Source organism: Synchiropus splendidus, chromosome 2 (assembly GCF_027744825.2).
Source record: "Synchiropus splendidus isolate RoL2022-P1 chromosome 2, RoL_Sspl_1.0, whole genome shotgun sequence".
NCBI lineage: Eukaryota > Metazoa > Chordata > Actinopteri > Syngnathiformes > Callionymidae > Synchiropus > Synchiropus splendidus.
The window spans coordinates 39,347,327-39,372,901 of record NC_071335.1 but is presented as its reverse complement, the minus strand read 5'-3'; the positions used below and the strand labels follow the sequence as shown (position 1 = coordinate 39,372,901).

The 25,575-nt window shown below is 39.4% G+C and overlaps 1 protein-coding gene across 11 annotated transcripts in view; it reads left to right on the top strand.

Moving 5' to 3' along the window:
• The window catches only part of LOC128755059 (teneurin-3-like), a 162,663-nt gene that overhangs the window by 133,703 nt on the left and 3,385 nt on the right, over positions 1-25,575 (top strand). For 5 of the 11 annotated variants that reach the window (XM_053858266.1, XM_053858260.1, XM_053858258.1 and 2 more), the window contains 27 exons: positions 732-803; positions 904-1,081; positions 1,472-1,492; positions 2,784-2,908; positions 2,982-3,089; positions 3,232-3,386; positions 5,546-5,647; positions 6,141-6,314; positions 6,448-6,507; positions 6,644-6,803; positions 8,094-8,232; positions 8,315-8,420; positions 8,504-8,646; positions 9,492-9,670; positions 12,606-12,710; positions 12,897-13,027; positions 16,318-16,487; positions 16,576-16,702; positions 18,275-18,472; positions 18,560-18,619; positions 18,788-19,132; positions 19,794-20,038; positions 20,150-20,331; positions 21,838-22,040; positions 22,338-22,448; positions 25,142-25,284; positions 25,369-25,493. In XM_053858266.1, the coding sequence (XP_053714241.1) occupies positions 732-803; positions 904-1,081; positions 1,472-1,492; positions 2,784-2,908; positions 2,982-3,089; positions 3,232-3,386; positions 5,546-5,647; positions 6,141-6,314; positions 6,448-6,507; positions 6,644-6,803; positions 8,094-8,232; positions 8,315-8,420; positions 8,504-8,646; positions 9,492-9,670; positions 12,606-12,710; positions 12,897-13,027; positions 16,318-16,487; positions 16,576-16,702; positions 18,275-18,472; positions 18,560-18,619; positions 18,788-19,132; positions 19,794-20,038; positions 20,150-20,331; positions 21,838-22,040; positions 22,338-22,448; positions 25,142-25,284; positions 25,369-25,493 (3,867 nt within the window). Of the gene's footprint in view, positions 1-731; positions 804-903; positions 1,082-1,471; positions 1,493-2,783; positions 2,909-2,981; positions 3,090-3,231; positions 3,387-5,545; positions 5,648-6,140; positions 6,315-6,447; positions 6,508-6,643; positions 6,804-8,093; positions 8,233-8,314; positions 8,421-8,503; positions 8,647-9,491; positions 9,671-12,605; positions 12,711-12,896; positions 13,028-16,317; positions 16,488-16,575; positions 16,703-18,274; positions 18,473-18,559; positions 18,620-18,787; positions 19,133-19,793; positions 20,039-20,149; positions 20,332-21,837; positions 22,041-22,337; positions 22,449-25,141; positions 25,285-25,368; positions 25,494-25,575 lie in introns of those variants that run through there. The other 6 variants (XM_053858261.1, XM_053858259.1, XM_053858265.1 and 3 more) reach the window with 4 other exon arrangements.

The window sequence follows — 25,575 nt, the reverse complement described above, 5'->3', positions numbered from 1 at the left end:
TCCCAACTCATGATGTCTGAAACTCCATAATGTGTTATTATTGTTGTTGTTATGTTTTTGGTTATTATTGCATGTTATTCCAAAGCACTTTCGTTGTTGGTGGGATCCTCACTGACATTGGCAATAAAGCTGACTCTGATTCTAATCCTGATTCTCATTCAGATTCAACCATTAGTGATATTTCTTGTCTAATGCACCTGACGTGCACACATTGCATTGAATATTATAAACGTGGGTGTTCTTTTACTGCTGATAGAAGCGCGAACAGCTCAGGTAAAAAGCAGGTCATCGAAAAGTGGATCCGACAGTCTGGCCAACAGGCCAAACTCAATGAGATGAATTAACATCAGTTCAGTTTCTAAATGGTCAGGACAGTCCTTGGCTTCGTAAGAAGCTGCGCAGAGCACGAGAGCGTCCGTCCATTGTGAAGCAGGTGCTGTCAGAGAATCAGCTCAGGGGTCTCTGGTCATCCTACATCCAACGTATTAATGTGTTTTTCCTCTACGATAGTGTGATCATGCATTAACACAAACAAGGCAGTTCAGAGTTTCAATAAAAAAGCATTTCTGTTAGTTCTTAGTTAGTTGTTGTCTGTTAGTTTTTTTTTTTTTAATTTTAATTTGGATTTTGTCTGCAAGCAGGTAGGCATTTTCTTGTGATTAATGTTCATGTCATTAAACCTTTTCTCCATTGTGCCATGTGTAATATTTTGTCTCTGAAACACTACACAGGAATCCTGTACAAAGGAAATGGTGAAAATGTTTTTATTTCCCAGCAGCCCCCAGTCATCAGCAGCATTATGGGTAATTTGAAGTAGAGATTGTCATTTTGAGAACATAAAAGTCATCAAATTTGTTTGACTGTTTAGTTGATGCCTGTTTTCAAATGAATCTTTGATGACAGGAAATGGACGACGACGCAGCATTTCTTGTCCAAGCTGTAATGGACAGGCAGAGGGTAACAAGCTGCTGGCACCGTTAGCTTTGGCCTGTGGAGCAGATGGAAGCATCTATGTGGGAGACTTCAACTACATCAGGAGGATCTTTCCTTCTGGTAATGTGACGAGTGTCATGGAGCTGAGGTAGGTGAGAGTAAAATCTTGCTGATGTCGTCTTGGTTTCAACAATGAAATTAGCAGTTGAGTAGCAGCGACAACATCGTGTGTGAGTAAAACTATTTTGAAAAGGTAGCAGTGAACATGAGATAAGGTGCTTTCCTGGAGAATTAGAGGTTTACATAAATTTACTCGCGGTTTAATGAATATATCATAGACCCCATGTAATAAACTTAATAAATACCCTACAGGTGAGGTAAGACTAATGTGAATGGTCTGATTATTAAAGAACCCAATCACTTCGTTCGTTCGTTCGTGGTCCATCTCATGTTATTCTGTGGACAAAGGTAATAATCATAAACATTAACTATTCACTAACTCTTTATCTCTTCTTCCTTCACCATTGCTCATTCTAAGAAACAAAGATTTCAGACATAGGTAAGAGTGAATAATTCAATCTTTTCATTCTACTCCCATAACCACTGAGGACATTTTATTCTACATTTTACACTGTTTGAGTGTTAGAAGTCTGGAAAAAATGTATTAAGGTCACCCAAGGCTTGGACCCACATGAAGATCCGAAATGGCGGTTTAATAAAAATAAACAGGAAGAAAGGGAACACCAGAGGGGAGATACAAAAAGCTGTCCAACAAAAATACCAAAACTTCCAACGAAGGGTGCTTCACAACGAATCGGAAAAACTGTCCAACTGGTCAGGTTTCAGATTTTCAGGTTACAAACTTGACTTGTCAGTTACATAACTGACGGCGCGAGAGTTTTAATTCTTGTTTTATTACATACAATGTCAACAGAATGGAAATGTATTGGAGTCATTGTTTCCATGGTGAATTGGCTTGTTCTTACCATTCCTTCCGTCAGAGCAAAGGTTTAGCTGTGGAATATAGCTTCTGTTCCTCCTATTTTTAGTTTTTGAAACTGTGAAGATACAGTAGTTATGTCATCAATACTTCATCCCTCATATTTTGTTCCCTATTCACAATTCTTCCTCCCTGTATTGGAAGTTTGTGAAGTTTGCTCAACGGGTTGGACTTTGGTGGCGCAATCACCAAATGCAATCATTTATCATAGGGAACGAGGTATAGACGTTACACTACAGGTACACTACAATTCCTACCTGCAGTCCGAACGTAGCCTGTATTGATGGCTGTGACTTTCCACATCTATTTGAGTTTAGAAAAAAAATCACACGAAGAAGTAAAATATGTTAATTGTCCTGCCACTTCCCTTGCTCCATTCTCCATTGGCATGGCTTAAACTGTGCCCACATGCCTAGAGCTCTATGATTGACTCATGAGCAATATGTGCAACCATGGGTATACAGTACTTAAAATTTGGTTTCCTTGTCTCTCATTTTCACTCACAAAGTATGTGAATTCTGTTTGTCGAATTCTGTTCAATTGGCTGTGATCATCTTCTGTAAGAAATGTGAACAGGATTCAACTAACATGGATATTTCCACGGGTGTACATGGCAGTTAGGACATGATAAGACTTATTATTATCTGTGTTTCACATGTCAACATCAAATGCATTCTTGATCTGTATTATTTAGAATTACTCATTTAAAATGGTTTTCCATTGTGCCATTGAAAGTGGAAAAATGAATGCACTGAACTGTCTAGCTGGAAGAATCCTTCTATTTAAGATTCTTTACTGTTGCAGGTACTACGATTCTTAGTTGTTGTTTTTTTTTCTCCTACCACCAAAGCAACAATCCAGCTCATCGTTATTACTTGGCTATAGACCCAATTTCTGGCCAGCTCTATGCATCCGACACCAACTCCAGGAAAATCTACAGACCAAAAGTACTGAGTGGTGCTGAAGACCTAATCAGTAAGGATTCCCTGTTTGTGACTTGGTGCCATTTTCTTTTTTTTGTCTTGCACAATATTGTCTTGTTTGTTAGGCAATGTAGAAGTGGTGGTTGGCACAGGTGAACAGTGCCCACCGTTTGATGAGGGACATTGTGGAGATGGCAAGAAAGCAACAGAAGCACAGCTGCTTGGACCCAAAGGTACACTCCTTATTTTAAGGGAAACAATCCATGTATTGTTGACATGACAGTGGATTCTGAAGCAGTGCAAAACCCATGCAGCACTATGGCAAGGCAGAATAAATTAAAACCTTCATCATCTGTTGTTATTTCTTTACTGTAGGAATTGCAGTTGACAAAAATGGATTAATCTACTTCGTGGATGGGACCATGATCAGGAAAGTGGATCAAAATGGAATAATATCTACCTTGTTGGGCAGTCATGACTTGACATCTGCCCAACCTTTGACCTGTGATGCAACTATGCACATAACACAGGTAATTCAAATATTCTTTTCACAAAATTATGAGAAGGAGAAGGAATTGGAGATTGTGTGTACAATAGGTGAAAGCTGTGGAAGACACTATATCTTAATCAGAGTTTGTCATGCTTTGCAGCATATCAGTCCAGAGAAACACAAACAGAATAATCATCCGGGCACAAAGGTTGTTACTGAAAGTAATTAATGAATAGTTCTTGAGTCATAAAAATTGTGAAGTCATAACAGTCCACAGCTCTGCACAGTTATGCATATACAATGTTACCTTCAGAACATGCTAAATAAAGATGCCATTTCTACGACATTGCTTCATAACTCTAATAGTGCGTAGTGAATATATGGATTTGCATTTTCTTCTTTCAGGAAACAATAAATAGCCTGTAAACACACTAAAAATTGCAGAAAAGTACCAGTATGGTACCAAATGGTACTGCTGGCCACACATTATATTCTGCCCTTTTTAAGATCTTGGTTATTTGCTTCATACATTTTTCTTTGTTTAAGTATGTGCAAACTATTAAGGGTGCCACATGATTATTGGGTGGTTTTACTCTCGTGATTTTTGACTTGACGTCCCCAAGTATGCCAGACACCTGATAATCTGAACTCTTAAAATATTATCCAATTAGACAATGTTGGTGAGTTAAGAGCGAATTTCTCCTGATACCTAGCTCCGAAAACAAGTCACAAATTTTAAACATGTTCATTATTTTTGTGTGTGGTGAGTGCTGCCTACTCCCGATTTCAACTATAATGTAGAATGGAATGTTGCCAGTGATCCCACAATGAAACAAGGGAGTGATTTTGATATCTATTTCCATTCCTTCAGATGTCCGGTAAGCAAGTGGGAACTTTTATTCCACTGGCCAAAAATTTATTCCTGTTATTTTGTTTATATTTTTGTTTTCTTTTGGGAGTCTTCAGTTAAACACAACCGGCACTGTTATGAGTGGCTTGTTATGATGCTTCTACTTCGTTTGATCGGTGGTGAGGCAAAATCTTAATGTGTGTGGTGTGCGAGGATGAGATTATCGGCACACACCAGAGACAAAATAGGGTCTTTGACAATACAAAATCAATAAAGACTTTGAAAATCCAATGCATGTGGCCCAATTTTAGTAAATCTGTCCGTGTGTGGACCATTGGTCTTCCAAATCCCACAGTCCCCTTTTTACAAATATGAACATTTTTATGCATATGAGCTTAACTCGCTTTTGCTTTATTGTTTAAGATTTTTTCTGAATATGACCAAATAATAATGCACATAATTATCATTAAACATGATCTAGTTACATCTGTAACACAATTGTGTTGCACAGAATAACTCAAAAACAAATGAAACTTAAGTAATCATCTGGATTTTTTATTTGAAGGATTTACCATTCACTTGTATTTGGAGATGCTCCGATCAGGATTTTTGCTGCCAATCACCAATACTGATCAGCCATAGTGCCGATCACCACTGATCAACGATACCAGTCACATGAATTGATTATGAATTTGTAGTCAAAATGATGAGACCTTCCTTGTATATTATGTGAAAAAATGAACCATTAAATAATTTTAATTCTGACGTGTTTTTATATACCACTTAAAGGAGGAAACAATAGAAAAACCTTGCAGAATGCATCAACTTTTAATTGGATGTGAGACGTCACAGTTTAGTGAATCACAATAGACTTTTCTATGTCCGTGAAATATTTACATACGAGCGCTAACTGGACTACCAGACAGAGCACTGCATTTATGAAAGTTTCCTCTACTGGCGTTTTCAAAGGTTTCAGCTTCAGGTGACTAAAGTACGCTGCACCCGACTGCAAAATGGCGATGGAGTTTCCGTCTCCATGTAAACAACATCTGAGAATATCACGCTGCAAACTTAACATGATAGACCTCCACAGCAGACATGCTGCTGCCAAGTGAGCAGCGAGTTGGGAGGAGCAGAAGCATCACAACCAGCGGGTCTTCATCTGAGTGGCAGCTGTCACTGTCTTTTTTTGTGATTGGTAATGATCACGTTGATATCGGCTGATCATTATTGGTGGCCGATCGATCATTGATAAGTTGGTTTATGTGTGTTGTTGGAGCTGTGTCAAATTGGCAGTATGCACTGTTTTGCATGCCCTTCTAGTTTATTTAGCGCAGTTCTTTGTCCAGGTTCGTTTGGAATGGCCAACAGATCTTGCCATCAATCCGTTTGATAACTCCATCTACGTCCTGGACAACAATGTGGTGCTTCAGATTACTGAGAATCAGCAGGTATTGTCTACACGTACTCCTTGATTCGAACCATATACTATGTCCACACTGTAGACATTGTAGTGGTGGGAGGTAAAAATGTGGAACTCTCTGACAAAGCAAATGAAAACAACCACTGGGAATCAGAGGCTCCTTTTTAATCTCTGTGAAATGAAAGAAGCGATCGAGACTGAATTGTATGCAATGTTGCCATGTTGTTTTTTGGACATACAAATGTCACAGAATTTGCCAGGTATTTACAATGTGTCACAGGAGATGAGCATTCATTTATTTGTGGCTTTCACAGTAAAAAGTTTTTGTTTTTTTGTTTTTTCTCAAACACTATGTATATGTTTTGCTGATGTTTCAAAACAGACCCACGAACACAATGGATGGTAAGAGACAATTAACACAAACGGAAAGTTAAAAATGCATTTGCCGAACATATGACGAATAATAATCTGAATGTATTATTGTATAACATTTTCAACTGCATGTCTCTGTTGATATACAGGTCCGTATTGTGGCAGGGCGTCCCATGCACTGCCAAATACCCGGTATAGAATACTCATTGGGAAAACAAGCTATACAGACCATGTTGGAGGGTGTTACAGCAATTGCATTGTCCTACAGCGGAGTCCTCTTCATTGCAGAAACAAATGAGAAGAAAACACACCGTATTCGTCAGGTACATTTGAGCTAAACAGCTTCCGGTGGGAACTTTCTTACACCCCAATGTAAAGATTGACAAACAGAAGCGGATAGTGTTTTAACAAGAGTTTTATGCTTTCCATAATGTTTTCCAATGTGTTCTCTGCAAGGTGTCAACGGATGGTGAAATTACTCATCTGGCTGGTGCACCAGCTGACTGTGACTGCAAGGTACATGTTTATTCAAACAATGAATATCATAAACAGAATGACATGGAGGCCTTAGTGGAACAGTTTGGTGACCACTGCTATATGTACTGAGAAACTTTCATGTCACCCCCTATTTACTCATTTTTTTCTGTCGCAGAACGATGCTAACTGCGACTGTTACCAAATGGGAGATGGTTATGCCAAAGACAGCCGTCTTAACTGTCCGTCTTCTTTGGTCGTTTCCCCTGATGGGACTTTGTACGTTGCTGACCTAGGAAACATCCGTATTCGGGCAATCCAACAAAACAAGCCAACTGGTGTGTATCTCTATATTTTGTGCCCAGCATACTGTGATGTCTTAACATATGCCTGCTTCTTCTAAGTATGCTAAAGGAGCTTTAGGGTCCCAATGATGTTTATAAGATGTCGCGCTTTGGAATTGATTTAATTTGTGTTTGTTTGTTTCGTTTTGGATTTTTTTTTTGTTTGTTTGTTTTTGCCTGTGTTATGGACCCTACACACCATCAAAAAAATATACGTTTTCTTGTGTCATGTGACTTGTGATGATATTTCCATTATGATGAAATATTATTCTTCACAGATAATCATGGATAACACTGTAATTTAATGAATTACGCATTAAATGATGTGCTGCAAATATATGTGCTCCATAATGCACTGCGTGTATAAATAACGGTACAGTAAAATACATTTTCCACTAGTGTCTGTTTGGCCATTTACATATCTGTGCGCAAAATGCCAACTAGCACTATGAGTATATATAGTACTATTTCCCAAAGATCTGCATAATTACCTTCTTAGAATTTTGGAACGATAGGGACAACATAAATTAATCTAAAAAATATGTACATCGCTATTCCGGCTGGAAATGGCTAATTTGTGAGGGTGTAGATACATAGAAGATCCCCACTTCTCTCTTTTCTTTGAGTTTTATTTCAGATTATCTTGATTTTTCTCCCACAGCTCAACAGTCAGCAGACAAATACAGGCCATTTTGTACGCAATACATTTGTGCTTTCAGAGGACAACACTGTAGGCTCTAGTGCTTGGTTTACATTCTCTTGTCTAAAACACCTAGCACTGTTGTTCCTTAATTGGCAGTGTCATTGAATATTTCCTGCTTGATGCCACCCATCATTATCGTTTTTGCTTGAAAGATTAGGAAGGTGGTCACTAGTGAATCAGATAAAGCTAGAAAAGTTATGTAATTGACTATGGCCAGTCCCTGGGGTTGTCATAATATGCAAATTACTTTGGGTCTTACAGTAGTTCTGTTTCACTGTATACCTTCGCCTTTAACCGTTTTCAAGTAACAGCCTCTCAAAATAGTGATATCAAATATTTAATGGAAAAAAATAAATATCCACTCAAAGGGTAAGTGGTTATGTTTGTGGCACACTGTATTGACTGTTACACTATCAGTGAATTTTAAATTTGGATCACTGCTTTTCAGCATATATTACACTTTAAATCATGAACCATGAAATGTCATATTTATGTGTGTAAAAAAAACACATTTTGGTATCTGAATAATTGTGAGCATCATCATCAGCACTTGTAACGTTCCTTATATCCCATTCCATCAGGTTCATTGGCCTCACTCCGTGACTCCTATGAAGTTGCATCTCCATCTTCTCAAGAGCTCTATGTGTTTGACTCTAATGGCACGCACCAGTTCACCCTGTCACTTGTAACGGGTGACTATAAATACAATTTTACCTACAGGTTGGTTTGCATTTTCAAATCAGTATACAGCAGCACACTATTTCTTATGATTCTGTTGCACTTGCTGCCTCATCCCATCTAGCAATGAAAAGGATGTTACTGCAGTTACGGACAGCAGCGGGAACACGCTTCGTATCCGCAGAGACACTAACAGGCTTCCAGTGCGTGTAGTTGCTCCAAATAATCAAGTGGGTTTTCTTTAAATAATAAAAGAAAATATGTATGTTTTCAACTTTATTTATTCACTTTATTCTGTCTCACTATGGTACAGGTCATCTGGTTGACAGTCGGAACAAATGGTTGCCTGAAGTCTCTTAGTGCTCATGGTCAAGAGCTGGTCTTCTATACCTGCCACGGCAACACTGGCTTACTGGCCACAAAGAGCACCAAAATAGGCTGGACAACTTTCTATGAGTAAGATACAAAGCTGTTTTTTTATCATTCAGTACGTAAGCTGTACTTAAGTTTTTTTCCCCTCCCAATAAAATGTCATCACAAGTACATTGCCGTAACATGGCTGAAAAAAATAAATAAATAAAAATCCCAACACACTTTTATTGACATAATAATTTCAGAATCAGAATAGCTTTATTGCCATTCTCAGTAAAAAGATCCCCAGACTAGGAATCAGCAATGTTGGGAGGGTTACTGTGAAAATGTATTCCACTACACTTCCAATACAGCCACCCAAAAGTATTTTGCAACATATTCCAACATTACATATTTCAAATACTTTGTATAACTTTATATAAGGTCATCATTTTAGCATCATTTTAATATATTGGTTATAGTTCAGCAAAGACAAATATGAAATATGTTCCGGAACACTGGGACACCCACTTTGAGGGGTCATGGTGGTACCAAGTTCCAGAAGGGGGAAGAGATGCAGGGGCTGTGAGTTCCATGACTCTCCTTTACAGACTTTGCCAGCCTATTCACTTTTGTAATTCTTGGTTTCTTGGACACAGGAAGGATGGTGGAGAATTTAAGCAGGCTTAGAAATGACTGCATGGATGAGTCGAAAAGTCCACTGAAGTTAACTGGCTGGCACAATGTTATATGCTGACGGGGGAAACATTGTCCGAACCTGCAACTTTTAGTGGGTTGAGCCTCATGAGTGAACGTCCTTCTGGAACGTTGTAATGTTCAAAGTATGCAGGGTGTGGACATCATATGGAATGCACCTATTGATCATCAAGTGAATGTTTAAGTGAAGAGTGATAATTCTTGCACCTCCTTCCTAAAAATCTATTCCACAGTTATGACAACGAGGGCCGTCTTACAAATGTGACCTTCCCCACGGGTGTGGTAACGAATCTACATGGTGACATGTCTTCAGGGACTGTTACTGTGGACATTGAGACATCAGTGAGAGATGACAATGTTTATATAACAACCAACCTGTCATCCATCGACGCTTTCTACACTCTGGTACAAGGTAAGGGGTCCAAGCAGCATCTGAATGTTCCTATGACACATGCCAGCAGCCACAACTGCACCAGTGCAGGTGCAACCACGGTGTTGTTCAATGCTCTGGAGGTTTACTGCATCAGTGAACCACATCCAGTGAATCTCAATTGACTGTAACATGAAGCCTGGCCTTGGAGCTTGCCCTGAGATTTACAACCTGTTTATCACAAACTACACATAACTCTTCCGCGTCCCATCCGTCCTATAGTAGTGATATTGTTATAATTCCACATTTGGACAAAGAACTTGTTAAATGTGATATCAGGATTGAAATGGAGTGGAATGAAGAATAAATATACCGTCCCTTTGTTAGTGTTTTCTGTTCGGAAAAAGGTTATTGATGATGACTTGATCCCTTATTTGTGCGTTCTATGATTCCAAAATAAGTACATCACTGAATGACAGCATGATAGTTGTATGTGTTACCAAAAATGCTATGAACTTGAAAAATATAGTACAATTATATTACAATTATATTTATAATAACGAGTCGGATCGGGTTTGTCAAGTAGTGGTTTCAATGAAAATGTAACAAACACAGTGAAATCCTGGTTACCTAGTGTAACCGCAGTTCTATGCCCTCTAATGGCCATCGCATCCACCGAAGACAGGCCTGCTGGGCAGCCAGTTAGAGGGCTCCGCACATATTCATAGAACTGTGGTTACATTAGGTAATCAGGATTTTATGTCATATGTGCTTCGCCCTCCAACAGCCTTCACTGTTGGTTAAAAACCACGGTGAAGGCCGTTGGGATTAGCTCCCTCCCAGCATGGCCTAAGTAAGAAACAAGACCATACCTTAGGAACGAGGTGTTTGACACTCTCGAAAGGACAGTGTGGACAACTAAGGTGTCCACCATGTCAAGCAGACTTGAGGAAAGGTCGATGCAGATGACCAGGACGCTGCCTGGCAGACATCCTGCATGGAAGCTCCGCCAAACAGCCACAGATAGACCTTGTGGGGTGTGCTCTGAGGCCCTCTGGGACATTAGCTCCTGTGGCCTCATACGCCTTCTTGATGGCTGAGCACACCCAGTTTGCCAGCCACTCAGAAGAAACCAATCTCCCTTTCAGACTCCCACCATGACAGACAAACAGTCAGTCCGACAGTCTGAAGGCCCCAATTCTGTCAACGTAATCCGCAAGGGCACAAACTGGACACAAAAGATGCAGTTTCGTCTCACGCTCATTTTGATGAGGGGGAGGATGGGACAACCTCAAGATGATCACTTGTGACCGGTACGCCGAGGTGATCACCTTCGGTCTAAAAGCAGAGTTAGGGTGAAGGGTTACTGAGTCCCCTCCCCCACCAAATGACATACAGTTAGGGTTGACTGATAATGCTGTCAGATCACTCACCCGTTAAGCTGAAGACAAAGCGTCCAGAAAAGATTCCGCCAGGGGCTCGAACGGAAGTTTACGCACGCCTTCTAGGACCACCTGCAGATTCCACCTCGGAGTTAGACTCCTTACAGGAGGCCTGATCCATCTAGCACCAAGCAAAAACCTAGAGTGGGCGTCCTATCACCGGGTGGGCTCGGCACACTCTTCCAGTTTGGATCAATGCTACGGTAACATACGGGATTGGCCTTGGAGGTCCCACCATCTGGCTGACCAGGTGCGGAAACCATCTTGTGTTCGGGCTGTTTGGCGAGTTTCTGTTCCCTGATGTGCTGCAAAAGTGGCCCCTGCATGGGCTTGAGTTAACAGGCATTGTCGTTTGTTCCTGTCCCGGACCGGGTGGAGACGATGGCATGCAAGCCCAGCTTCACCACTGGGTGCGCCGCTGCTATGGGACCCAAGAGTGTCATCACCTCGCTGGCTCTCACCTGATTCCACATGATGGGGATTAGCTCCATCAGGACCGTCATACACTCGTCCAAGAGGCGTGTCCTCATCAGGCGAGAATCCCGTCGAATGGGGGTGGACGACGGCAGAACTGTTGGCTGTTGAGCTTCCAACCTGTGGGAGTGACTGACTGTAAACTTCCTTCAGTCAACGTGATGACCTGTAGTTGGCCTCGTATGGGAAGCATACGCAGTGACCCTAAACAGAGCGTGTCTGGAGTCCAACTCAGAACTTGAGCAAGATGGCAATGCACAGTTGCTTCATCAGGTGTTAGCCAACCTTTCCCTTTATTTATCAAGGGAAAACATGCCGAGACCCCTGACAGAGCGTGTCTGGGGTTACATCCAGAGTTCCAAGATGTATGTGAAGCAAATTGATCACTTGGTGTATGCTGGGTACTTTTATGAGAAGCTCAATGCACAGATGAGAATAGCGGGCCAGGCTTTAGCCTCGCTTCCTTGGGTGTGGGTTCGCTCAGGCCTTGGGACACAGAGTTAAATGCACACGTCAGTTCCCTGTCACAGGGAGTGGAGTTAGCGGGGGGAACCGCAATTAAACTGTCAGACAATGTATAAACACACTCGTGAGGGAGTAGCGTTTAGACATTTTATTGAAAAACTGGGCAGAGGGAGTGGCCTGACGCTTAGGCCCAGGCTGGCTGCTTGTTTTGCCCGAGGAGGATGAAAAAGAGACAGTAGAAGGTGAAGATATCATGGCGGAGAGCCAATCAATCAAAGTCCCAGGCCGAGGCCAGTGCCTCTATGTGGATTAACCAATAGCGAAGGCCGTTAGAGGGCGAAGCATATATGACATAGAACCAAATAAAAATAAACACCGTGGCTCTGGGGTAGGATATGGATAGGGGGTTACTCTCATCAGGTGTCTATTCGGCACCAATCAAACCAACTGAAATACAAAGCATTTTAAAGGAAGCCCATTTCAATATACTGTATATCATACTGGCCATTGAGAGAAGCAGAGGAATACAAGAACCTGATTGTCCAGAGACTTATTTAAAACATTTTGTCTTGCTTTCTACTTTGTCACTACAACAGACCAGCTTCGAAATAGCTATCGGATTGGAAAAGACCAGTCACTGCGAGTTATTTATGCGAATGGGATGGACACACACTTTCAGACGGAGCCACATATACTAGCAGGTAACATTGCTTTTGAGTAAAATATGTCTAATGTTGCTCATATAAATATTGCAATTCAAAGTTGCATTATGGACCATATTCATTTTGTATATGCATAAATAGTTGATTTGTATATGCATAAATAGGTGATTTTGTTATGGTTTATGTTTTAACTTCGTTTTGTTTTGTTTTCATCTCCTAATTCAGGTGCAGCAAGCCCAACAGTTGCACGACGCAACATGTCTCTACCTGGGGAGAATGGTCAAAACTTGGTGGAGTGGCGGTTCCGCAAGGAACAGGCCAGGGGCAAAGTCAGTGTCTATGGAAGAAAGCTCAGGGTAAGGAGAGTGTGATGACAGTTGTTAACAGTGTTGCTTTATTAAAACAATGATGAGAACACATGAAGAATGATACACATCCTTCTGTCGGAATAACTGCTTAATTTCACCAGACCAACGGACTGACGCAGATACTAACATCCGGGATCCCATTATAGCTACATACTGACCAGAAAGTTTTAATTAGATCTGCTGCAGTCACTCAACACTGAGCCATTGCTGAGAACATCGCGGAGTGTATTTATGAATTAACTCACTTGAAATGTATGAGTGCGTCATGCCGACCCTGTGAGTCTGCAGTGTTGTACACCAATAGTAATATATATATATATATATATATATATATATATATACTTAAATCACAAAATGGAGACTTAATACTTGACCCCTCTAAAATTAATCTTGAGTTTAAAAAGTATTGTGAAAAATTATGTGCTTCAGAAAGTAGAGTTCATATTAATTATAAGAATACAATGGAACCCGGAATACACAATTACACGGCAACACGTCAAACAAGGTGTCGCATTCCCATATTATTAATTCATGTATTTGTTTACTTTAATTTCTGTAACATTTATTTATGCCCGCATTTCTGTCTAATAGGCAGGATAAAAAAAAATGATGAATAAATGTGATTGGTGGAAAGCTAGCAGGAGTTTGTATAACAAAATCTGTAAGTGTGCAACCAGCTTTTCACTTTTTCTCCAGTCTTTTCTTTGTCTGTATCTTAAAGCAACAATGTGTAACATTTAGATACAAAAATACAGCCCAACCGCACCCCCACCACAACACTTAACGGCAGAACAGCAGAGGGATCTCGGCAGCAAGCTGAGTTCCTTTGTTTACATCAGGGCCGAAGAATGGAATGACAGAGCAGGATCCCGGACAACAGTCGATATAGGAGATGCATTTACAACATGGCAAAAACTGAGAGCCACGAAAGGCTTGTTGTTTCTATTCGACTTTTAAGTCATTCTTTGTGCTTACAGCTGGTCATGGGTGTGTTATCAAATGTCGGGAACTTCTTTTTAAGATGCTAACAAACCTGTAAGTGTCCGTTACTCATTTTATTGTGCTTATTACAGTACAATGTAGATATAGACAGCAAAATGGATTAGCTCAAACATTAGCCTCTAACATCCACTAGCATTTATCTGACAGAAAAAATAGTTGATTCACCGTCATTAGCCGTGTTTATGGTCCATCGGGTTTGTAGCATGCTACATCTTCTATCTATAGATGCTGCAGCTGAGTCCTCTGTTCTGCAGACCTGCCAGTGAGAGACGTGACCAGCGCCAAACTTCATCATCACTACTGTTCTTATTGAAGAAGAATCATTTCTAACTGTGACATCTGTTTCCACAGTCAACTTGAAATAAAAGTGTGAACGGACGTTTTGATGCTCACGCTCTGATCATTGTATGCTCCTTACGAGTCATGATGTAAAAATGCTGGAGAGGAAAAAAGCTTGACCTTCATCTTCATTATTCTACAGTGCTATAAACAATGGTTGTGCACCACCACGGCTTAAATTTGAGCTGCCAGGCCATCAGAAAAATTATCTTCTATTGGAGATGTACTGTTATCAGTACATCTCCAATAAGGAGATGCACTTTCCATGTTTCCACTTTGTTTAATTGGAAACATTGTTTGGCACATTACACATCATGCAGGTGGAGATGAACATGATGGCTTTCTGTATGTTTCTCACAGAAGAATCCTGAAAGAAACATCACTATGAGTGAGGTCCGTTGCTCACCAAACTTAAGTAGTGCATTCCAGCCGGACATGTGAAGGAGACAGACCCGTGATGACGGCTGCATCTATAGATTTATTTCTCATAACTGGCAGATAGCGGTTTGTTGTCACCAATGTCAGTTGAAACTGCAGTTGAAACTTTTATTATCTGGGTTTGTCGGCCATGCTGCTGCTTCAGCCTCTTGCTGGATCCTGGCTCTCCTCGCTGGCTGCAGAGTTCCCTTTGCAAGTATAAGCTTGACTGTGTTGTGTATATTGTCATTGTCATGATTACATTTTTTGCCGTTTTGCCACGGCTTTTCTTCATAAACATAAACGTGGGATAGGGGGGCGGGACTGGAGACCCAGCTTTACCACAGCTTGCAATTACACCCATTTACCAGCGTCGCAGCAAAAAGCATGTATTGATAAAACTACCTAGTTCCGCTTTAACTAAGGTGAATTTTTTTGACATTCAATAATGTGCATGTGTATTTTGAATGACCCTTTGTCTTGTTTTGGTACTTCTTGGAACCAAAAATGATCCAAGAGGACCTTCACTTACGAGTAGCTTTACTGATAGGCTAACATGCTCTGCAGCCCTGTTTCCCAAAATAATTTCTTTGTTAATTAGAATGGTCAGTTTTTGTTCTCGTATAAGTCAAGAACAACTCTAGGCTTACTTGTAGTCCACCTTGTAGATTTATTGTATGCCATAAAGGACATGATGAGATCTGACTGTGTCTGCCGCTCTAATGACAAATGCTGGTTCCCAAAAGTCATGCTCCTGCAAGCTAGAATTGCAAATCATTTTTGTTCACTGTAATAAAAATAAAACCTTTTTTTTTTTTCATGATCACTAACTGAAACCGCATTGTGAAAACACTTCAAAATTATAGCACAATTGTCCTTGGTTTTTGTCATCTAGTCAAGCACTTTTTTTGATGATATTTACTTCGCCTATGCTGGTTTTATGACAGTGGTGGCCAGGTGCGGTATGTCAAGCCTGTAACGTCACTTGTGTTTATGACCTGACCCACAATGCTGACTAATGTGATGGCGGTAGTTGGGCATAAATGCCATCTTTCCAATTTTTTCAAAAACTGAAAGTAATTAGAACTAGCCAACCCACCCTAAAAACAAATTAAAATTAACTGAATTTGATGAAAATTAAAAACTAATAAAAACCAACAGATGCAAAAAATAATAAAATTGAATCGATTGACAGCGCTTCAAGAAACTGAATATAAAAATGAATGAATTAAGACACAAAGATGACGACCGAAATGACTTTTGAATATTTGAAGCTGAACTATCATTTGTCGAAGGCCTGATATGTGAATTATAATGAAACACATTTCTTTTTCTTTAGGGTTGCAGTTTTGTCCAGTTATGTACTGTACATTTTAAAGATAACAGACCTTTATCTGAGGAAAATTCTGATGATAATTCTAAAACACATTGGGCTGTTTTTGATGCATATATCAAGTAATGCTTTGCAACAGAAATTAGATCCATTTGCTTTGTTAATGACTTTGGTTTCTCATTTTCAGGTGAACGGCAGAAACATTTTGTCAGTGGATTATGATCGGACCCTTAGGACAGAGAAAATTTATGATGATCACCGGAAGTTTCTGCTCAAGATCATATATGACACGCAGGGCCACCCGATCCTCTGGGTACCCAGCAGTAAACTACTTTCTATAAACCTGACATACTCCAGGTGAGCTGGAAACAAAGTTTTTGTAGCATATTTTTGATTACATTAGAATTTGGGTTCATCTTGTGTTTGTGTTTGTTTGTGTCCCAAGCATGGGTCAGGTGACAAGCCTGCAGAGGGGTCCAACAACGGAAAAATGGGAGTACGACAGTCAGGGAAGGATTATCTCCAGAGTGTTTGCCGATGGAATGATGTGGAGCTATACTCACCAGGATAAGGTATAGAGTGAGATCCATTTATGTGTATTAACAGTAAAGAGCATTTATCTGGACGGAAATCTCAGACTCCTCAAAAATGGGAAAAAAAGATTAAATGTTTCTTGTTAAATTTGAGTACACAGTGCACAACAACATGATGTGGCTCGACAGTATGTGCCTCAACAACATATATATACACATATATAAACGGCAGCATCCAACACTTGTTTGCTGTTTAAACTCTCTGCCTATGGGAATCATTGGAATAGGGCCATGACATGGTCAGAAGATCCTTTTCTTTGACAGCTAGTCAGAATCACTTGTAGTGGTGCATGTTAATGCAGTGCTGTTGAAGACCATTGGAATCTATATAAATGTCATGTTTGATGCATCTCATCACCAAATTTGAAGAGACCTATCTGATGAAGTGTCATTTTAAATTATATTGATCCCTATTGTCCACAGCAGTATGTTGCTTTATGTACAAGACTCAATATGTTCTGAAAAGTATTCATTGTAAATGCACACACACTTTGTTGATGTCATAAAGTTTGCTAGAAGAAGATATGATTTTGCTTAAAATCTGGTGGGACGAGTGCACTCTTGTTTATAGTGAGTCAAGTGGCATCTAGCGTATTCAGACATTATATCATGCCACCATTCCATTGACAACCTTGGACTGTATTTATGTGGCCCTCCTGGAGTCAGATTAAAACTATAAAATTGACGTTGTTGTCTGTGACATTTTTGTCTTGTACATTGTTTTTTGTTCATTATGATGCAAGGGAAACATAACTTCTCGTTTGATTATTTTTAATTGCGGAGCATTTCTTAAAATACATCTGAATTCAAAGTAGATTTTGAAATGTATGAGACACGTGGAGAATCTTTAAATGGAATGTGGTTTAAATCAAATATAACACAGCAAACCCAAATTTCTGATTTTCACTCACCGTCCTTTCTTTGGGTTTGATGCCCCCTCCTCATGGTCGCAATATATAACCTGGCCCATTAGGAAATTTAATTGCCCACATCTGACCTAGACAATGGAATACACTAAATGTTCGGGAAGAAGCAAATTCAGTTCAATATTGAATTGAAGCAAATTCAATATACAACAAATATTGGCTGTTTTTCTATTCATTTGTCAGTTGAATGATAGTACTATATTTTTTAGCTTGGAATCACTGGTTTAGAGACAGTAGACTGACAAAAAGAGTTGGAAGAGGCAGAGTGGAAGACGCTCAATTTTTCATTGGGAGTGACTCGGATGCACAAGATTAGAAACCAGTGGGTCAGCTCATGTGGAGATATTTGGTGTCAAAGAATGGAGGCCAGACTCAGGTGCTTTCGGCATGTTTGGATGAGAAACAGGGAGCATGATGGATGAAGAATGTAAGGAATCTGTTTAACGACAATAAGAAACAAAATCATTAAAATGATGTAGCAAAGGTGGGTTCGTGGTATTTCCCCTTTTATCATATGATATGTTGGGTTTACATTTTTTGGCAAACCTGCATTGATTTAAACTGAAACTGAAAAAAATCCATCAATGCCATCTTGTAGCCACAAGTTTCTCCTCTGTGTTCACAGTCAACAGTGTTGCTACTGCAAAGCCAGAACCAATACATATTTAATTACGGCTCAGGGCATCGCCTCGCTGCTGTCACAATGCCCAATGTGGCTCGACATGTCATGCAGACAATACGTTCCATTGGATATTACCGGAACATCTACACTCCACCAGAGAGCAACGCATCAGTGACGGTTGATTTTTCTGAAGATGGACAGGTGTGTTCCTTGCTCCGCGACAGGAAGTCAAGTCAGATTGCTTGATTACTTGACTTTTGTTTATAACATGATGTATTCTTTTTCTAGCTCCTCAGGGTTGTACATCTAGGAACTGGCCGTTGCATCTTGTACAAATACCGCAAACAGGTAGTTTTTTTTTAAGCCACAAAGTTCATTATGAAAGCAAAAAGATACCTCGTATAAACACATCTTTGGAAAGACATTGGATAGTCGACCTTTATATAAATGTGATTTTGTACTGTTATGTACTGTCATATCCCCATAAATGTCAAATTGTGTGTTTTCTTTCATCAGAACAAGCTTGCAGAAATCCTTTATGACTCAACCCGTGTTAGTTTCACGTATGATGAATCTGCTGGCGTTCTGAAGACCGTCAACTTGCAGAGCGAAGGCTTCATTTGCTCAATTCGCTATCGGCACATAGGCCCCCTGGTGGATCGGCAGATATTTCGCTTCAGTGAGGATGGGATGGTGAATGCCCGCTTTGACTACACTTATGACAACAACTTCAGAGTTACAAGCATGCAGGCAGTGATAAATGAGACGCCGCTCCCTATTGATCTCTACCAATTTGATGATATATCGGGCAAGGTAGAGCAGTTTGGGAAATTTGGAGTCATCTATTACGACATCAATCAGGTACGAGTATCAAAAACTGGTCTCTGATTCATCCACATTAATGTTGCTCTGTTTTGGTTACCTCCTGGAATGTGAATTCATCAATGGTTCATGTCTCTTAAGCGTTGTGTGTGGAGCACAATTGGATACAGTCTTAATTATTACAAATGCTACTATTATTAATGCTCATTTCTGGGGCTTTTACATTGTTTTGATCCCAGAGAAGCCCTTTTTTATACACCAGTGTCAGTTTTGCAGATAGGATTCGCAATTTTTTATAAGTAGCTCGTGCTTGATAAATCCATTTATCAAGCATGTGTGTGGACCCATTCATATCTCACCATTGTAAACAAATGTGTGACAGGTCTTTTCTATATGTTGCATTGTATTCAACCGTCTATTAACATGGTAAGCGCTAACTGCAGTTATTTCACATCAACATAACATATAGGTTAGAATCTATACCAGGCCTGAATGCTATATTCAAACTTTTTGTTGCTCTCTCATAGCTTAACCTCACGAAAGATACAAACCCCTGCATATATGTGTGTGCAAGCCTTAATAAAACTGTGTTAAAAACAGAATTAATCTTCCAATAACTGAGAGCCCAAGTCTTTGCCACAAGTCAAAGGCACCTTACAGTGCCTTTTTTCCAAGTGATCACTGTGTTTCTTTTTTACAGATCATCTCTACAGCAGCGATGACATACACCAAACACTTTGACCAGCATGGTCGCATCAAGGAGATTCAGTATGAAATCTTTAGATCTCTAATGTACTGGATCACCATTCAGTATGATAACATGGGCCGTGTCACCAAGCGGGAAATCAAGATTGGACCCTTTGCCAATACCACCAAATATGGTTATGAATATGATGTTGATGGACAGCTCCAGACGGTCTCCCTAAATGAAAAGATGATGTGGAGGTAAAGTGATGCAGAAGTTCATACTTGGCTTGTTATACATATACACTTTTTTATTTTATTTTATTTTATTTTATTTTATTTTATTTTATTTTATTTTATTTTATTTTACAGGTATAACTATGATCTAAATGGAAACCTACACCTCTTCAACCCAGGGATCAGTGGTCGTCTCACCCCTCTCCGCTACGACCTAAGAGACAGAATAACCCGCCTGGGAGATGTTCAGTACAAACTGGATGAGGATGGCTTTCTCAGACAAAGAGGGGCTGAAATATTTGAGTATAATTCCAAAGGTAACCATTTAGTGTTCCTCGAGGCTGGTCTCAGAATACAAAAGACATCTAATCTAGATCTATTCTCTTCATCTGTATTTGGTGTTTTGGGGTAGGGTTTATAAAAATTGACATAAAATTAGGTTTTGGAGTGTTGCCAAAGACCCTCATGTTATGGGATTTTGTTTTTCCTTATGTTGCTGCTGGTACAAAAATCACCCATCTGAGCTTTGTGTTGATTTTGCATATAATGCATATTATACATACTAAAACATTCTGTTAACAAACAGTGTGCTTGTTAACAGAAATGGTGAGTGTAAATTATCCATAGGTGCATGTGAGAAGATGCTTGTCCTGACTGTCTGGCGACCTGTCCAGGCTGTTTCCCGTCCCCAGCCTCTCTTGCAACAGGCTACAGCAATCTGGTGAAGAGAATTACCAGAAGAATATGAATAAATCTTGAACAGTGCTGTTAATGGAGTAAAAATGGTAATCATGATTGATCACATTCAGTCATAGTTTTCTTGATATTGATCAACATTGATATTTTTGTATGTAAATTTAACTTCTTCTTCTACAACAACCAAACATAGCATACACTATCAAGAATGTTGGAACAAACAAAATGTTTGGAGGAAAGGCAAGCCGATAGAAGTGAATTTTCAGCAGAGAATTGTCAGATCTCCTCTGGGAGACTGTTCCAGGGTTGAGTAGCTCTGACAGAAAAGGCTCTGTCACCTCTAGATTTAAGTCTAGATTTAGGAAAAAATAGTCACTCACCTGAGTTTTTGAGGGTCCTTGTTGGCTCGTATGGGGTGAGCAGTCCTAGAATGTGGTCGAAGGCCAGGATAAGGTGAGCTTTAAAAGTAATCAATAACATCTTAAAGCCAATTCTAAGTGGATAGGGAGCCAGTGCAGAGAAGCTATACACTTGGGTGGTGTGCTGCTGTCTGTTTGAGTCTGTTCCCTTGCTGCTAGGTGAGAATATATATATATATATATATATATATATATATATATATATATATATATATATATATATATATATATATATATTTATATATATATATATTTTAAAAAAAATTTTTTTTCTTTTTTTTTTTTTTTTTTTTTTTTCTAACTCGGCATGTGAGAGCACAGGTTTGATTTTAGACTAGGAAACAACTAAGAGCAGTGTCTTCGATTCCCACTCTGGAGTGAAGGCAGGCCATTAAAATTCCATGGTCAACATTGTTAAGCACTGCACTCTCATCTAACAGAATTAGAATTCAGTTTTAAAATTTTGCTATTAAGTGAAGGTCACTGGTTCTGAGATTGTTTCCGCCTGATGTCCTTTACTGAAACTGATTTATGAATTCTACAATTTGAGAAGACAGTATTTTTTTTTTGTATAAGACCTTAGCTAAGAACTAATACGTTTAAAGATTGGTCTGTAGTTATTCATTGGAATCTTGACTGTGTTTCTTTACAAGAGGATGGATCAGAAAGTGAGGAGGGAAATCCATAGAGATTTTTCTATTGCTTCAGGTCTCTTGGTTAGAGTCTACAGTAAAGCTGCCAGTTGGACCATTCAATACCGGTATGACGGTTTAAGCAGGCGAGTTGCATCTCGAAACAGCTTAGGTCAGCACCTGCAGTTCTTCTACGCTGACCTCAACTACCCCACCAGGATCACTCACATCTACAATCACTCCAGCACCGAAATAACCACTCTCTACTATGACTTGCAGGTAAATGTCATGATACACACAAAGAAGCATCTGTTTTCAGTCTTGAATGTTTAATGTTTATTTCAATCCTTGGGTATGTAGGAAATGTGTTAAGTGACAGGTTTTGTCATTTGTGTTGTCACTATATAACACTTCTTGGTCGATACATGGCATGCAACTCAGTCAATATTTCTATGTACATGAAATATGTCACACACTTATTGTTATTGAACTGTTGTCTTTTACCATGGTCACATTGAGTTCATTTTGAATTCTTTATATTTTAAGAGGTGATGACTTTATGTTTGTCATGCTTAGGGTCACGTGTTTGCCATGGAGATCAGCAGCGGAAATGAGTTTTATATTGCGTGTGACAACACTGGAACCCCCCTGGCAGTCTTTAACAACAATGGATTGCTGCTTAAACAGGTGTGTGAGTGGGTCGTGGCTATATTCAAGTTTTTATATAACCTTATTCAAACTAAAACTCTTTAAATGTCTTGAATATATTTGTATATATATGTATATAAGAATTTAAATTTTATAAGAATTTCAAATACATTCAGAGTAGTGGAAACCCTGACCATTGTGTAGCGAAAAACATCCCTCAACATAAGCAAAGAGATGCTTAAATGCGATTAAAATATTTTAACTCATTAATTATGATTACCAGGAACCCTTGAACTTACAAAGGCTCTGTGTTGTCTGGAGAGAAAACTGTTAAATTAAATTAAATTAAATTAAAACGATTAAATGTGATGAAAATATTTTAACGCGTGAATTACGAGTAATTAATTAATCCCACCACTATAAAAAATATATTCCAAATCATTGCTATGTAGCTCTTTGGAGAGCTGGTTATTATACACTTGGAGAATAAGAATGTCATCTGTAACAGGTGGACACCCAACACTGTGAATTACCATAACTTAAGGAATGACCACTCAACACAATGGCTTCTTGAAATCACTATATTTTCATTTTTAAATAGTTTCACTCATGCCAATGATGAAAACGATTGCAACTTGACCTAACATAAAATTAGTTTCTAAATCAGCGCAAAATAAAAAAAAGTGTACACTGAAACAAAGCATCTTTCAATGTTTATATCAAAGCATCAGTTGAGGATCTTAGCCCTAAGGTCCATAACTTCATGATGTAGATGGTGGTCTGCACAAATGTGTACATGCTGTTTAAGGCCTGGTCATAGGAGATGCCAAACACATAATGTACCTCGGGGCGACCTGGCAAGGATTTCTCCATCCAATGTAGTATTCCTGGATGTTTTTTCTTGTTGTCCCAACTGACTGTAAGATACGAACAAAATCATTAGGACACAATACATCAGAAGCCTCAACATGGGGTCACACAGAAAAGAAACTCCTGCATCACCAAAAAAAATTCCACACTATTCATTCTGAAGAATTAAACATGGAACTTCAGCTGAAGTCTGACTTCTAAGAAGTTGTTATAAAATGTCTCCTCATTACATTAATAAAAACTTTTTCTGGTATTTGTGGGGTTTTACCGGTGTAAATCCTGGAGATATGGAAGATATTTACATTCAGATGATCCTGTCTGAGACTTAATCTGTCCTTAATGTACCACTTCTTTCCATTGTACTGCACTTTGAAAAGCATTGTTGCACGTCTTTCACTGCACAAAGCAATATTAGTTTAGTCTTGCTTGAAATGTCATGCAAACTGGTGACATTTGAGATCATGGCAAATGTTTTCGCCATTGTCTAACTGCGTATTAACTTGCAAACTTAATAATTAGCCGCACTGGGTCATGCGAATGTCAAAAGAAACACTGCATGTCCGTGTAAAATACAATAATACTGAATACTGAATACTGGGATTGCACCTGATATAAGCCACACATGCTAATATATATAAACCAGTCATATCAACATGCAGAACTTAATGCTCGGGATAAACGTAGCGGGAAATATCAGTACCAACAGCCAAAGTTAGCCAATATGCTAAAGTTTGATGTCACTATTGTTACAGCAAATTAGCTACAGAAAGTTGAAGTCAACAGTCGCGTTTGTCTTCTGAAAAAAACAAGGAATCTTCAGCGTTCTCACTTACAATTATCCATCGGTGTCTCGTCGTCTTGTTTTTCCTCTCGTCAAACGCCACTCTCTGCCATCACACCGAAGGATGGCGTCACAAGACTTGAATCAACCGATGGAAAGGAGCAATGGCCCAATTACGAAAACAAAACTTAAGCTTAGATGCGGACGGTAGTCTCAACCAGCAGATGTACTCTGGGGGAGTTCGTCATCCCTCAATACACACTTCAATAACTCTATACCAACATAAGATAATAAGACATAAGATAACACCCACGCAGCCCCTGGTGAACCCCGACTGCTGTAATTAGGGCCGCTTTAACACCAAAGAGGATAAATTCGACTCTGGCCATCAAAACTCTGAGATTTTAGCACTTTGGCATTTGCTGTGTAGAAATAAATGAGTGTTGTTGTGGTCATGTTTTGCCATAATGGTGATTTCCAAGTCTTGACAAGGCAATGAAATTTTGCGGTTTTAGAGGGTCAAATGTAACGGTAATTATTATAATTGGGTATATCTTTGGTTCAGAGTTAATGTTGGCCATTTGTTTTGGATGGTGGAAATTTGGAAGTTAAGGGTGAGAGGATGAGGAAAGCATTGATAGACGAAGATTAGGTTTGCCATGGGATGGTGCTCCTTTCTCTCTATACAGCATGAGGTGTATTAGTATGTAAAAGGCTCCTCAAACAGCCATGCATTTCAGTCTCTGTGACTTCTAATCTACCATCAGTAGGGGAGGGGAGACATAAAAGGGACTATATAGACCAAGTGGCATCCAACTTGTTGTTGTGTAAAGAACTTAAAATCATCACCCCCTGATCATGTCCAAATCCCAAATTCCCCTTTTGGAATGTCTCACAGGAAAATGTTTATTCCATTTAAACGGCTGGGCGTCAACATAAAATGCTGAAGGCTGATTTCGGCATCAGCATAGAACAAAAATGCCACTTAAAATAATCCTTATTGCCACTGTGGAAGCAAGATTGGGTTTGCTCTTGCCTCAATGTAGCAATACTAAAAAAAACATTGTGTTTGTGTGTGTAGGTGCAATACACATCGTACGGTGAGGTGTATTTTGATTCCAATCCAGACTTTGTGCTGGTGATTGGTTTCCACGGTGGGTTATATGATCCACTGTCAAGACTGCTACATTTTGGCGACAGAGACTATGATATACCTGCTGGCAGGTGGGCAGGAATTTTATTTGATTGCATAATTCGTATTTGCAATTGATGTTTTGTGTCTAAAACAAAATCAATGTGTATTGCAAGATGGACAACTCCAGACATCAGCACATGGACACGGGTGGGAAAAGATCCGCATCCATTTAACCTGTACATGTTTCGAGGGAACAATCCAATCAGCAAAGTACATCAGGTCAAAGAGTATCTAACAGGTAACGATAGCTTGAATTATTAACGGTACAATATTTTCATGAAAGCATTTTCACAGTCAAAGGTGTTAATATCTTCCTACTT